This window comes from Panthera onca, chromosome B3 (genome assembly GCF_046562875.1).
Source record: "Panthera onca isolate mPanOnc1 chromosome B3, mPanOnc1 haplotype 2, whole genome shotgun sequence".
Classification (NCBI taxonomy): Eukaryota; Metazoa; Chordata; class Mammalia; order Carnivora; family Felidae; genus Panthera; species Panthera onca.
This window is the reverse complement of record NC_138344.1, coordinates 124,500,227-124,514,297: the sequence shown is the minus strand read 5'-3', so window position 1 is coordinate 124,514,297 and position 14,071 is coordinate 124,500,227. Positions and strand designations below refer to the sequence as shown.

The 14,071-nt window shown below is 35.6% G+C and overlaps 1 protein-coding gene across 4 annotated transcripts in view; it reads left to right on the top strand.

Annotated features, from left to right (window-relative positions):
• The window catches only part of CEP128 (centrosomal protein 128), a 383,456-nt gene that overhangs the window by 82,247 nt on the left and 287,138 nt on the right, over positions 1-14,071 (top strand). For all 4 annotated transcript variants that reach the window (XM_060620442.3, XM_060620445.2, XM_060620441.2 and 1 more), the window contains exons 12-13: positions 1,390-1,522; positions 8,496-8,647. In XM_060620442.3, the coding sequence (XP_060476425.2) occupies positions 1,390-1,522; positions 8,496-8,647 (285 nt within the window). The remainder of the gene's footprint in view (positions 1-1,389; positions 1,523-8,495; positions 8,648-14,071) is intronic.

Genomic DNA, 14,071 nt, shown 5'->3' with positions numbered 1-14,071 from the left:
TTTACCTCTCCTAGCATAACCAGTGTAAAAATGAGACTGGATGCATGAGATAAAAATTTCCCAGGAGTTTAATTTTATTCAAGGAGGCATTGGGAGAGTGAAGGAAGAAGTAAAATACATTAAACAGACCTTTGCATATTCAAGTTACTTTGCATTATTGTCTTATATTTATGGTTTTCAAGATGCTGCCTGCTCCTTTTAACCAAAGATAAAGCTTAATTTTAAAGCATAGCATTTTGTAGCCCATAAGCCTGTAATGAGAGTTTCGTTCTTCTGCTATTTAAAGTTCAATAACTTGAAGTAGTCATCTTACATTGGATAAGGGCATGTGTTTCTAATCGCCTGTCAGTGTTTGGTAGAAACTGCAGTTGTACCTTTTTCTGTTTTGAGGTGTGGCTTGCATAACTCACTACATAGTATGCTAGGTAGGCAGAAATGTCAGGCATCTTCGATGCTCAGAAGTATTACATTTTGACAATTAATGCTAAAAATATATGATAACATCTAATTTGCAAAACCTTTAAAAATGTTCACTGACTTTGTTCTGCAGACAGTGTTACAGTGGAATTAATATTGGCAGAGTTCAGGTTTTCTTTTTTTCTAGTTTATATTTGTAGTCATTTACACTCTGATTTATTTATTTATTTATTTATTTATTTATTTATTTTTTTGGTACTCTGACTTGTGATTTCTGATCTCATCTTTTGAAGTAAGAGATTACCATATTCAGGTTGTCATTGACTTAAACTGAGTCTTTTTGATACTCCTAATTTGCTTAATGGTCACTGGAGACATACCTGCTATGCGTTAGGCAATTTGCTAGTCTTTAGAAATACAGATGAATAACATAGTTCCTGACCTCAATGAGTTTATAGTTTATTTAACAGCATTTATTTCTCACTTATTTTGAACAGTACTTTGATATTATAATATGCTGAATTGTGATCTTTTCACTTGAGTTTACCAGTCAATAGGTCATATTCACATGAAAGAGAAGGAGTAAAAAATATAAAAATGATTATGTAGGTGGTTTCGGTTAATAGTGGTGGAGTGCACTGAGTTCACAATAAGGGATTTTTGGGGTTTTTTTTGTTTGTTTGTTTGTTTGTGTGTGTGTCAAATTCTTTGTCCCGATAGACACACAGAAGGGGAAAAAGACATTCATTCTCTGTGGAAGTAATGGGAGAAATAAAGAAAAGGAGCGAGAGACTGTTCCACTGTGCTTGGCATAACAAGGAGGTTAACTGGGCTTCAGTTTGTGCTGACAGAAGCCCATGAGAAGTAATTTTTTTCCCTAGAAAAAATAATATACAATAATTTGTGAGTTCATTTATTCTTTTCCTGCACTGAAAACTGATACAAGTTTCATTTTTGACTATACGTGTTTAGGTAGAAGAGCTCCGTACACAACTTTTGAAAGCAGAAGGTGATCGAAAGGGTTTACAGCATCAAGTGTCTCAGATTTCCAAGCAACAATCAAACCATCAAGATGAACAAGGAGATGACTGGAGGTTTAGGAGAGGTACAATTGTGATTTGCAAATGTGTGGGTTGTTTTTGATCTTCCTTAAATACTTACCACTTTCAGAATTGCATTTCTTACATTGCGCTCTTGTCATCTTATTTCTTGATCTACAGGTTTTCAATAAGCTAATCATGATTTAGCATCTAGTTTTTAAAAGCAGACTGTGTTTTTTAGTTTTATGTTTATAGCAATATTAAGCAGAAGATACAGAGATTTTCCCTGTGCCCCCAGCTGCCACACATGCATAGCCTCCCTGCCCTCCCCACCCCGTATCAACTTCCCCCCCCCACAATGGAAGTATGTTTGTTATAACTGATACCCCTGCCTTGACACATAATTATCACTTGAAGTCTATAGCTTGCATTAGGATTCACTCTTGGTGTTGTGTATTCTATGAGATTGGACAAAAGTATAAATGACATTTAGGTGCCATTACTATATCCTAGAGTAATGTCACTGTCTTCAAAATCCTTTGTGCTCCACCTATTGATCCCCTTCTCTCCCCAGCACTGGCAACCACAGATCTTTTGACTGTCCCTATAGTTTTGCCTTTTCCAGAATCTGATATAGTTGAATCATACAGCCTTTCAGATTGGCTTCTTTCATTTAGTAATATACCCCAAATTTTCCTCCATGTCTTTTCTTGGCTTGGTAGCACTCTCTCTCACCTTTTGTTTTTGTTTTTGTTTTTCTTTTTTTTAAAGCATTGTCTGAATGTACCACAGTCTGTTTATCCATTCACCTACTGAAGGCCATTGGTTGCTTCCAAGTTTTGGCAATTATGAATAAAGCCACTGTAAACCAAACATCTCTATATAGATTTTTGTATAGACATAGTTTTCATCTACTTTGGGTAAATACCAAAGAATATAATTGCTGGATTGTATGGTAAGAGTGTATTTAGTTTTTTAGAAATCATCTCAGCTGTGTTCCAAAGTGGCCTTATCATTTCTTCATTTCCACTGGTAATGAATGAGAGTTCCTGTTCTTCCACATTCTTGTCAGTATTTGCAGTTGTCCGTGTTCTGGATTTTGGCTCTTCTCATAGGTTTGTAATGGTAGCTTGTTTTAATTGTATTTTCCTGATAACATATGATGTGAAGCATCTTTTGTTACTCATATTTTCCACCTCTATATCTTCCTTGATGAGATTTTTGTTAAGGTCTTTGGCCCAGTTTTTAGGTGGTTGTTTGGCTTCTTGTTGAATTTTAAGAGCCCTCTCTCTTGATTATTTTATATAACAGTCCTTTACCACCGTGTCTTTGTGAATAATTTCTCAGTTTTTTCATTCTTTTGACAGTGTCTTTTGCAGAACTGAAATTTTTAATTTTAATGTAGCCCAGCTTATTAATTATTTCTTTCATGGAGGATGACTCTGCTCTTGTCTCTGAAAAGTCCTCGTCAAACTCAAGGTCATCCATAATGTCTCCTATCTTCTAAACGTTTTATAATTTTGTGTTTTATGTTTGGATCTGTGATCAGTTTTGAATTCCTATAAAAGGTGTAAAGTCTGTGTCTAGGTCCTTTTTTTTTTTTTTTTTTTTTTTTTTTTTTTTTTTGCTTGTGGATGTCCATTTGTTCCAGCACTTTCTGTTGAAAACAACCTTGTCTGCATTGTATTGACTTTACTTCTTTGTCAAAGATCAGTTGACTGTTTTCATGTGGGTCTGCTTCTGGGCTCTGTATTCTGTCCCATTGATCTATTTTTTTTTTGCTACTGCTACAGTGTCTTGATTATTGTAGCTTTATAGTGAGTCTCGAAGTTACATAGTGTTAGTCTTCCAACTTTGTTCTTCTTCAATATTGTATTGGCTGCTCTGGATCTTTTGCCTCTTCATATATCTTTAGGATTAGTTTGTTGGTATTTACAAAATAACTTGATGATATTAATTTGGATTATGTTGAATCTATATATTATGCTGGGAAGAACTGCTATTTGGCAATATTGAGTCTTCCTATCCATGAATATGAAATACCTCTCCATATATTTCATTCAACAATGATTTCTTTCATCAGAATTTTTTAGTTTTCCTCATACAGATTTTGTTAGATTTATATTTAAGTGTTTCATTTTTTTTTTTTTTTTGGATGTGAATGTAAATGGTATTATGTTTTTAATTTTAAATTTCCCTTGTTTGTTGCTGATATTAGCATCCAATTTTTTTTTTTAATTTTTTTTTTTTAACATTTATTTATTTTTGAGACAGAGAGAGACAGAGCATGAATGGGGGAGGGGCAGAGAGAGAGGGAGACACAGAATCGGAAGCAGGCTCCAGGCTCTGAGCCATCAGCCCAGAGCCTGATGCGGGGCTCGAACTCACGGACCGCGAGATCGTGACCTGAGCCGAAGTCGGACGCTCAACCGACTGAGCCACCCAGGCGCCCCAATATTAGCATCCAATTTAATGTCTCCTCTGCTTTATTTTTAAACCCATTTCAGACTTGCTTATCATGGGGCTTTCAGCCAGAAAGAACCAGCAAAGCTGGTAGCGGAGTTTCTTCCAAGCTTCTTATTTCCATGCCTGTGTGTGTGTGTGTGTGTGTGTGTGTGTGTGTGTGTGTATACACTTGTCCTTGTACTTATATTGGAAATACCCCTATGTTTTCACTTTCTTTTATTCCAATTTTAAATATTTACAATTAAAATTAAGATTTTGTCTTTTTTTGTTACCCAGATAACAGTGACAAAAATTAATCATCTGGTAGAAGTGGTCATGAACCATATGACTGGCTTTTTCTTATGTAGATTAGGAATACTTTGTGCTTGAGAAACGTTAGAATACCTTTTTAGTGGTGGTGTTGATTTAGGTTGTGGAATTTAATGAGTCTGGATATATTTCTTTTTGGAAGTTCACTTGTAACAGAAATGGTAATACTGAAATTTTATAATGGTTTCTAATAGACTAGTCCAGATTGTTCAGCTGTAAATTATTTTAGTAATGAGGCTTCCTACTCAAATGTCCATATTATTGGAGAAACTCTTGTAAGCATTTGGTGTACTATCAAATTCAGGGAAGATAAATATTTGCCCAGATTCCCCACACATAACTCAGTATGTTGCCTAAGTAAGAATTTCCACATTGCCAGAAAATCTTCACTAGATGGCAAATTCTGACATACCTATCCTAACATAATTGCATGCCATTAAGTTCCCTTAAGTTTCATGTGATGTTATAATTGAAATATATTTTGACATCAAATATTTTAAAATTTATTTTTAAAAGTAAACTCCTAAGGTTTTCGATTATTCATCACATTTTCATAAGGATGTACACAGGAACTCTTATTTTGTTTGGAAAAAGACTCTGTGGAACATGTTATATGTTTCCTTGCCTTATAAAAATATAGTTATTTTTGGTATAAGTCTTTGAGGACTAAAAGAATCTCCCATTTTCTTAACTGTTTATCAGGTTTAAAAAAAATATGTAAGTTCTCTCATCAGTATAATAGACTTCTTCACCTTCTCTTAACAGTTCTAGAGTTTTCATCTTTATAGAATTCTTGTATTACTTTTAAAAATTCTGCATAAGAAATCACTCATTGTCTTTTATCCAGATAGCCAAGTCTAAAATACAAAGAACATCCAAATTATTCCTTCTCTTCTCCATCTTCTTTGTCCCTATTTATAGATCCTGATATTTCTTGAATTTGGCCCATCTTGTTCTTTATTCCCACTACCCCAGTTTTGGCATGCTTCGTCTCATTTGTATTACCCTCTTAATAACTTGTTCTAGTTCTCTGTAACCTGTCTTCTATACTTCTGCTACTAAAGGGATGCTTTCTAGGCCACAAACCACTCATTTTACTCTTGCTTAAAACCTCTTGTCCTAAGTTATTGACCTTTTACTGCGTACAAGGCACTTTGCTACCCATTGTACATTGTCTCCTCTATGAGAAGGGTACTAGTCTTTTTTCCATTTTAATGATTTAAAAAAAAAAAAATGAAGAAGAAAGAGATTGAGTACCTTGCCTAAGGTCTTATTGGTGGGGAGTAACAGACCCAAATCTTTTTCTCCCCAAACTTGAGTTTGTAAAACTGCTTTCCTGTAGTGACCCATTATGTCTGTAGCAAGTGTTTTCAAAGTGTAGCATATGAGACAGTCTTCTGGGTTTGGGAGGAGAGTGTTTATAGCACTATTTATATTTTACACCTTATGTTTTAAGTATTTTAATTTTGCTAAATGTTTCATTATGTATGTATGTGTGCCTAGCTATACATATCCATACCAATTTATATGTGTCTAGATTATGAAATTTATCAAATTATTAGGTCTCACATTAAACTTATATGTTTCATGAAATATGTATTATGGTAGTGCCTGGGTGGCTCTGTTGGATGAGCATCCGACTCTTGATTTTGACACAGATCATGGTCTCACAGTTCATGAGGTTGAGCCCCACATTGGACCCATGCAGTGCGGAGACTTCTTGGGATTCTCTCTCTCTGCACCTTTGCTGCTTGCTGTGCACTTGCTCTCTCAAAATAATAAATAAGCTAAAAAAATATAAAATATATATTATGTATGTATTTACACATGTATTCATATAAATATCTCTATATTTTATATACTATATATTCCTGTTACTTTATCTATATACACTAACATATATCCTGAAATGCATGTCTATATATAGATAGACACTCTGGAGATATGTGTTACATATACACATGTATGCATATATACATATCTAAACATAAAATTTAAAATATATATTTATAAAATAAAGACATTTACACTTAAACAAATATTGCATATTTTCACATTGGAAACCGAGCAGGGGTGGGCAAAGTATGGCCCAAGGGGCAAATCCAGACTTTTGTAAATAAACTTCCTTGGAATATAGCTATTCCCATTCATTTATTCACTGTCTAGGTTACTTTTGCAATACAATGGCAGAGTTGAGTAGTTGTAACAGAGATCATAAGGCTAAAATATTTACTATTTGACCCTGTACAGAAAATGTTTGTGAACTCCTGGTCTATGGGATAATTTCTAAGCTCCCTAGCAATGTATAAACACCCTGCTGACTCTCCCCCTTCCCTTGCTCATAGGTGGTAGCTATGTGGAAGTACTGTTTGCAGCTACCTCAATATTAAATCCATTATCGTACCTCTGTGCTTTATGGTGCTTCCTTTCCCTGAGTTATCACCCTAGCTCCTTTGCTTGGTGAAATTCTGTATTCATTCTTTAAATCCAACTTAGTTTCCAATTCTTCCTACTCCAGTTTTTCAACAAGATAGAGTTAATCACTTTATGTAAAACCTTGGTTTGTGAGCATAATTCATTCCAGAAACATGCTTGTAATTCAAAGCACTTGTATATCAATGCGAATTTCCCCATAAGGAATATTGGAAACTCAGATAATTTGTTCCACAACCCAAAAATATTCATATAATAATGATTACAATACTGTAATATAATACAAAATAACACAGAAAATACAGAATATAAAGAAAAATAACTTAACCTGCATTTACCTTTGAAAACCTTCGGGGCTGGTTTGTGAGGGAGACCAGAGAGGAGGGTTACTGTGTAGGACAGCTTTCCCTATCACTAATGGAATCACTGCTATCTATTGGCTCAATGGAATCTTTTTCTTTTTGTGCACTTTTAACAAGGAACCTATCCAATGACCTAGAATGAAGCAAAGCGTTCTTAAGCTTACTCTTGTGTGGAAAAGCAAAGGACTGTCCATAGGGACTTTGAAATGACAAAAAACTAGTGCCAGTTGTGGGCACCTTCCAATGTTCTGAAAAATCACTCATTTCTGCCAAACACTGTGGCCTGATACTGAGCATCCAAGCATGGGAGAAGATCACCCACAATCCTGCAGTGAGCAAGTGAGCGAGCCAGCGAGCGAGAGAGAACCATTGACTCCATTGTGATCATGTGATGTTTGACGTCACGTACTATTAGTGTTTTTTATCGAGATAAAATTTATTAGAAATGTTTGCTTATCTTGCAGAACACTCTCAGAACAAGTTACTCACATTCCAGGGTTTTACTCTATTTCTTTCTGTGTGATAACTGTATCTGTAAAATCTGTATAGTATCTGTTATTACTTTTATGCTATTAAAAATTCCTATATATTTTCCATTCATGTATCCACATTCATCCAAGATGTGAAATTTTGAACAGTGTGATTGATATCTCTCAGTTCAGATGTGTCTTGTGAATGATGTATAAATTGAATTTGCTAATGTTTCCTTCCCTTTTCCTTTCCGAGAAAGGAAACTACTGGAAAAACAGTAGTTTTAAATTGGTAGTAGATGTTCTAATTTTTGGTATCTTAGACTCCGGGAAGTACTTTATTTATATGTTTTATTTCTATTCGTGGAGTGTAAGTTCATTGTCAAAGGGTTTTTATGGTATTTATCTTTGAAGAAGATGGTACAACAGTGTCTTGTGTGTCCTGGACCAAGTGTGCTGAATTAAATGCTAAGTCTGTGTATATTGTTCAGTGATGATAATTTCAGGTAGTAGTCTCCAGAATTAGTAAATTAGTTAGTGGTCCTACACAATCAGAGATTTAACAGTATCATTTGTTTATTTTGCAAGAAATCATCATTTTGTGTGTCAACTTCAGTAACCTTCAGCTGATGTAGAACTTAGCTGAAAACTCTTTCAGTATTTCTGTATTATAGTTTAGAGGTAGGGATGTAAAGAAAGTTAAAGAAAAAAATATATAGGATTTTCCTGAACTCAGTTCTACTAGAAACCTGATACCAACTCAAGTTTTAGTATCACAATGGAATAATACTGGATAACACATCAACGTATACATTTTAGAAAACTGAGTGAGACTTGAAACAATAGACTCGCAAATTCTGAACAGTCTGTAGAGTGACAGTGTTAATAAGTGGATTGTGTTAGCTGGAATTTTCGAACGTCAAGGCTTTGTACCATTTGAAAGTACATTCTCCTGTGAATGAAGAACAATCATCAAGCTTTACATTTTCTCTTTTAAGGGGTTGAGCGGGAAAAAGAGAATCTGGAGAAGCAGATGTCAGATTTGAGGGTGCAGCTGAACTTCAGTGCAATGGCATCTGAGTTAGAGGAAGCGAAGCGGTGCATGGAACGAAAAGACCAGGAGAAGGCACATTTTGCAGCGCAAGTAGAGGTGACTTTGCTATTTTCAAGCTGTATTTGAAGGACATTAGTTTCATTTCATAGAATTGCTTAATGAAGTTTTAATGTAAAGTTTGTGATATTTTATGAACTGGTTTGGGTAAACATAACATAAAGTTATATAGATGACTATATATAGAAATGTCTGTAGATTCATTTCTCTTTCATTTGGACCTTAAAGCCAGGAACCTATTAAACTTGGCAGTATTTTTGTTCTAGTAGCAAATTGAGCCCTTCCTTCAGACAGAAAGTACCTTTATTTGAAGGAATGGTGAATTATCATTTATTTTGGGGGTGGAACTGGAAGACGGCACAGCAAAGAGGGTATTATTGGTATTTCTTCTTTGGAACCATGAATGTTTTTAAATCTCTGCCTACTGTGGAAGAGGTGGAATTATACTGCCTCCATTAATTTAGGGTGTGTGGTAATCATGAATGAGGTGTAAGTAGGTAGCTACCTTTCCCCATTTGCCTTTTTTTTTTTAATGTGTATTTATTTTAGAGAGAGAGAGAGAGCACGCGCAAGTTGGGGAGGGGCAGAGAAAGAGGGAGATGTAGATTCTCAGGCTCCAGGCTCTGAGCTGTCAGCACAGAGCCTGACACGGGGCTCAAACTCAGGAACAGAGAGCTCATGACCTGAGCCAAAGTCAGACGCTCAACAGACTGAGTCACCCAGGTGCCTCCCCCCCGTGGCCTTTTATCTAGCGTAGACAGGGTAATTATCTGAAAATATTAAAAATCAAAAGAAAGAACTTCATAAAAAGGAAATGTCTTAATTCCAATTATAATTACGCAAATTAGATCAGACATGGATGACACATTTAGAAATAAATATGTATCAGCCCTCCCTTTATATCTGTTTTTTCTTAGTGGAGTTGTATTCCAATTATAATAAGGTGCCATATTTGAAGAATTTTCTAAACTATAATGAAAGGTAGAAAATTGGTGTTAAAGATATCAAACTTTATATAACCCAAAGGAAATATTTAATGTTATGCTAGTCTGAGTTTCTTTTTCATCTTGGAAAGACGCATTTTCTTCATTTTCATCAATGGAAAAATGTATTTTAGATTTGCTTCAAGATTCAGATTGTAAAGCTGATGAAATACATACTTTTTACAAAGCCCTTTACATGTATAATAAATACTTATCAGAGACATTATCAGAGCAATTGTAATTTAGGACTTCAAAAGTTTGCTTCACAGGTATTGTTTTAACCCTTGATCCTGTTGGCAAAAGTGCTAAAATATTATTTTGCCAAAGTTAAGTATTAAAAAAAAAAAAACCCTATACTAGTAAATATCAAAGGTAGAAAAATTCCTTGGCTAACCTGTTTATAACCACATATTGGTCTGTCCTTCTTCCCTTCCTTCCTTTTCATTGTTTGATTTCATTTACCACTTGCAGAATCAGTTGAAAAAAAATCTCACATAAGCATTTAAAAAATTACTTATAAAAACCTAATAATGCCCTTATTCAAAGAGCCTGGCTTTCCCCTTGCCCTAACAATAGATCTTTTACATTTTCACCTGGATTAGGGAAAGGCTTGGGGTTCTCTTGGATTAGTTTGGGTTAATTATACAGGTTTGGATGTGAAAGACAATTGGACAGAGAGGTTGAGCATTTACTCACATATTAAACACTTAATGACTGTCTGTTACATGTCAGGCACTATTCTAGGTGGTGGTGACATGGCAATGAACAAAAGGCAGATTTCCCTGTCTCTATGCAGGTGACATTCTAAAATTGATGAAAAAAATTCTTTGGGTTTGTCTCAAGTCTAATTCAAATTTAATTCAGAGGATGAAAATGTTTTTTTCCCTGTTACCATTAAAATGGTATTACAAAAAGATACTGTTTTTTCTGGAAGAAATTCCCATTAACCAGTTTTTATTTTCCTGACATTATTTTTAACAATAAAATAATTAAATTTATAACCATTGTTTTAGATTAAAAAATTTTTTTTAATGTTTATTTTTGAGAGAGAGAGAGAGAAAGAGAACACCACGTGAACAGGGGAGGAGCAGGGAGAGAGGGAGACATGGAATCCGAGGCTCCAGGCTCTGAGCTGTTGGCACAGAGCCCAACATGGGGCTCAAACTCCTGAACCACAAGATCTTGACCTGAGCTGACGTCGGATGCTTGACCGACTGAGCCACCCAGGCGCCCCCCACCATTTTAGATTTTATGACATTTCTGATTATGGCTTATTTTTCATACCTTGTGAAGGCCCTTTGAATATCTTTATTCCCAAGCTATTCTCAGAATGACATTTAGTGTAGACTTTGTGAAGGTATTGGTCATGGATCACTCAATGTAACTTCTAACAGTCATTTTATTGAAATTTAACTGAAAGATACTTAGTCTCTATTTTTCAGATATGTTTGATAGCATTTATTTTTCAAAAATATTTGGTGTTGCCTTATACATTCTGTAAAGAATGGCTATTAATCCTCTTTAGTTCCTTTTTAGAAAGCAAATACGAATAAGACAAGATGCTCACAATGTGACTGTTGGTCAGGCCCCCAAATATTTGCATAATACTCTTTCTTTTGGCTTGTTCAGTCAGTAATCTCTCTCTTTTTAATGTTTATTTGCTTAATTTTGAGAGATAGGGACAGAGAATCCTAAGCAGGTTCCACGCTGTGAGCACAGAGCCCAGCTTAAGGTACTTGATCCTAAGAACCATAAGATCATGACCTGAGCTGAAATCAAGAGTTGGATATTCAACCGACTGAGCCACCCAGGAGCCCCTAATCTCTTTTCCTTCCTGAAGCCTTCTTAGACTCTATCAGCTGCAAGTGATAATCCTTCCTTCTGTACCTCATCCTTTTGCTCACATCACTAATGTTCTTATGGCACCTTTCTCACACTGCCTTAAAGTAGTCTGGGTAGATGTCTTTAAAATTTCAAAATGAGTTGAAATGAAGGAGAAAGGGGACTGCATTAGAAAGTTGCCCTGTCAGTAGGACAAATCTGACCTTGATGTCCTTACCTTGGTGAACACCTCATGTTTCAAGATCTTGTCCTCACATCTGGAAACTTGAACTTTTTGTGTTCTAGAATTAATGTGACCCAGGAAACTGGTTCATACTAATAATGAAATTTACTAGAGAGCAGTATATAAAAGAGTGCCAGCTCATTCATGTACCCTCTGGGGGTTTCTTTATGGATGTTTAAACACTGATCTCTTATGCAGGGCACCAGTCTCCCAGTTTTCTATATCTAGGTTTTAGAAGGTTGAATTAGTGACCAAAAAGTTGCTTGGTGAACACAGTCAGAGAATGATGTCTGAAGAACTGTTTGTTCCTGGCTATTGTAAGGCTCTCTCACCCTCCACCTTTCTTTACCATAGTCCTTGTAACCAGAGACCTGTTTATTTCCTTAGATTCCTATCTTTATTTCTGGAGTATGTTGAACTGCCCTTTTTTGTGTGTGTGTGTAACAGTCTTCTCAGCTTCCACTCTGATGCTCAACCTTCTGTTTGCATTTTCTTCTGATATGTTGTGGTGCACAGATTTTGCTCTGGGCTGTTTACCAGTATGCATTGATGTTGTAATTCAAACTTGTGGCATTCTGGAAGCCACTTATGAATTAAATACTTATATCTTTTTCAAATCATAAATGAGTATGGGTTAAGAACCAGGTCTTGTCTCTATACTCCTTTGTGCTCCTTGACAGTGTCTTACCCATATTAGTTGCTAAGTTAGTATTTGTTGACCAAAATCGTAAATTATGCAATATTTTTGTGGTTATTTTTTAAAGCTAACATTTGTTATCTGGTCATTTTTTTTTTTTTTTTTAATTTTTTTTTTTTTTTTTTTAACATTTATTTATTTTTGAGACAAAGAGAGACAGAGCATGAACAGGGGAGGGGCAGAGAGAGAGGGAGACACAGAATCTGAAACAGGCTCCAGGCTCCGAGCTGTCAGCACAGAGCCCGACGCGGGTCTCGAACTCACGGACCGTGAGATCATGACCTGAGCCAAAGTCGGACGCTCAACCGACCAAGCCACCCAGGCGCCCCTATCTGGTCATTTTTTAAAAGCACGTTAAGGGTGTCTGGGTGGCTCAGTCGGTTAAGCGTCCGACTTCAACTCAGGTTATGATCTCACAGTCTGTGGGTTCCAGCCTCTCATTGGCCTCTGTGCTGACAGCTCAGAGGCTGGAGCCTGCTTCAGATTCTGTGTCCCCCTCTCTTTCTCTGCCCTTTCCCTGCTCTCTCTCTCTGTCAAAAATAAATAAACATTTAAAAAATAAATTAATAAAAGTCTGTTAATTTCTGGAAGAGTTGTCAGTATTCCAGAGGACCTTTGCTCTTTCTTACTGATGGCGTCAGTTTTTGTTGATCCAGAATACACATTTTAAGCAGTTGTTTCACACAGGAGAAAAACAGGGAAAACACCTTGTAAAAACCGGAATGAAAGGTGCATTTAGGTTTGCATAATTTACCTTTAAAATTATACCTAAAACCTTAAATCTGTATATGCATAGAAAATACTAAGTACGTTTTTTTCTTCTTCTAAACTTGAGTTGAACCTCATTAACCTTGATAGGCTATTTGTATTCATAAGAATTCCAAGTATCCTTGATCATTGATTCCCCCTGATTTAATCTCAGCCTCTATCTTCCATCAACTTACTTTTCTTGAAAAAAAAAAAAAAATTTGACTTTTAAATTCAATGAGGAACTTCAAAGAAAGGGGAAAAAAAAACCCAAGGTGCTGTACATAATTTAGATTAAATGTTGAAAGTGATAATTGAGTGACAACTGACATGATTATTCATTAGCAGAAACTTGGGACTGTAATGCCATAATTTACTTTTAAAAAGAGGATAGTGGAAAACAGGAATGATAATCAATAATAACTTTTCTTTTTGATGATTAGTACATTAGGAACAGAAGGAAGGTTGTTCCTTTTAATGCACTTTTAATATAAACTCTTGATTCTTGGATTTCTTATACAAAGCTGGCTACTTTACTATGTACTTTGCTATAGTGTTATACAATACTATACAATATTACTTTTTTTTTTTTTTTAATTTTTTTTTTTTTCAACGTTTTTTTCTTATTTTATTTTTGGGACAGAGAGAGACAGAGCATGAATGGGGGAGGGGCAGAGAGAGAGGGAGACACAGAATTGGAAACAGGCTCCAGGCTCCGAGCCATCAGCTCAGAGCCTGACGCGGGGCTCGAACTCACGGACCGCGAGATCGTGACCTGGCTGAAGTCGGACGCTTAACCGACTGCGCCACCCAGGCGCCCCGACAATATTACTTTTAAACCCTTCTTAGAGATCTTAATTGCCCTGTCTGTAATTTCTACTGTTCTTTTTTATCTGAATAATTTATTCCTTATCTAAGTGCTTGTTGTAAAATAAGGTATTATCTGAGTACTAAGTAGTACTTAATGCATA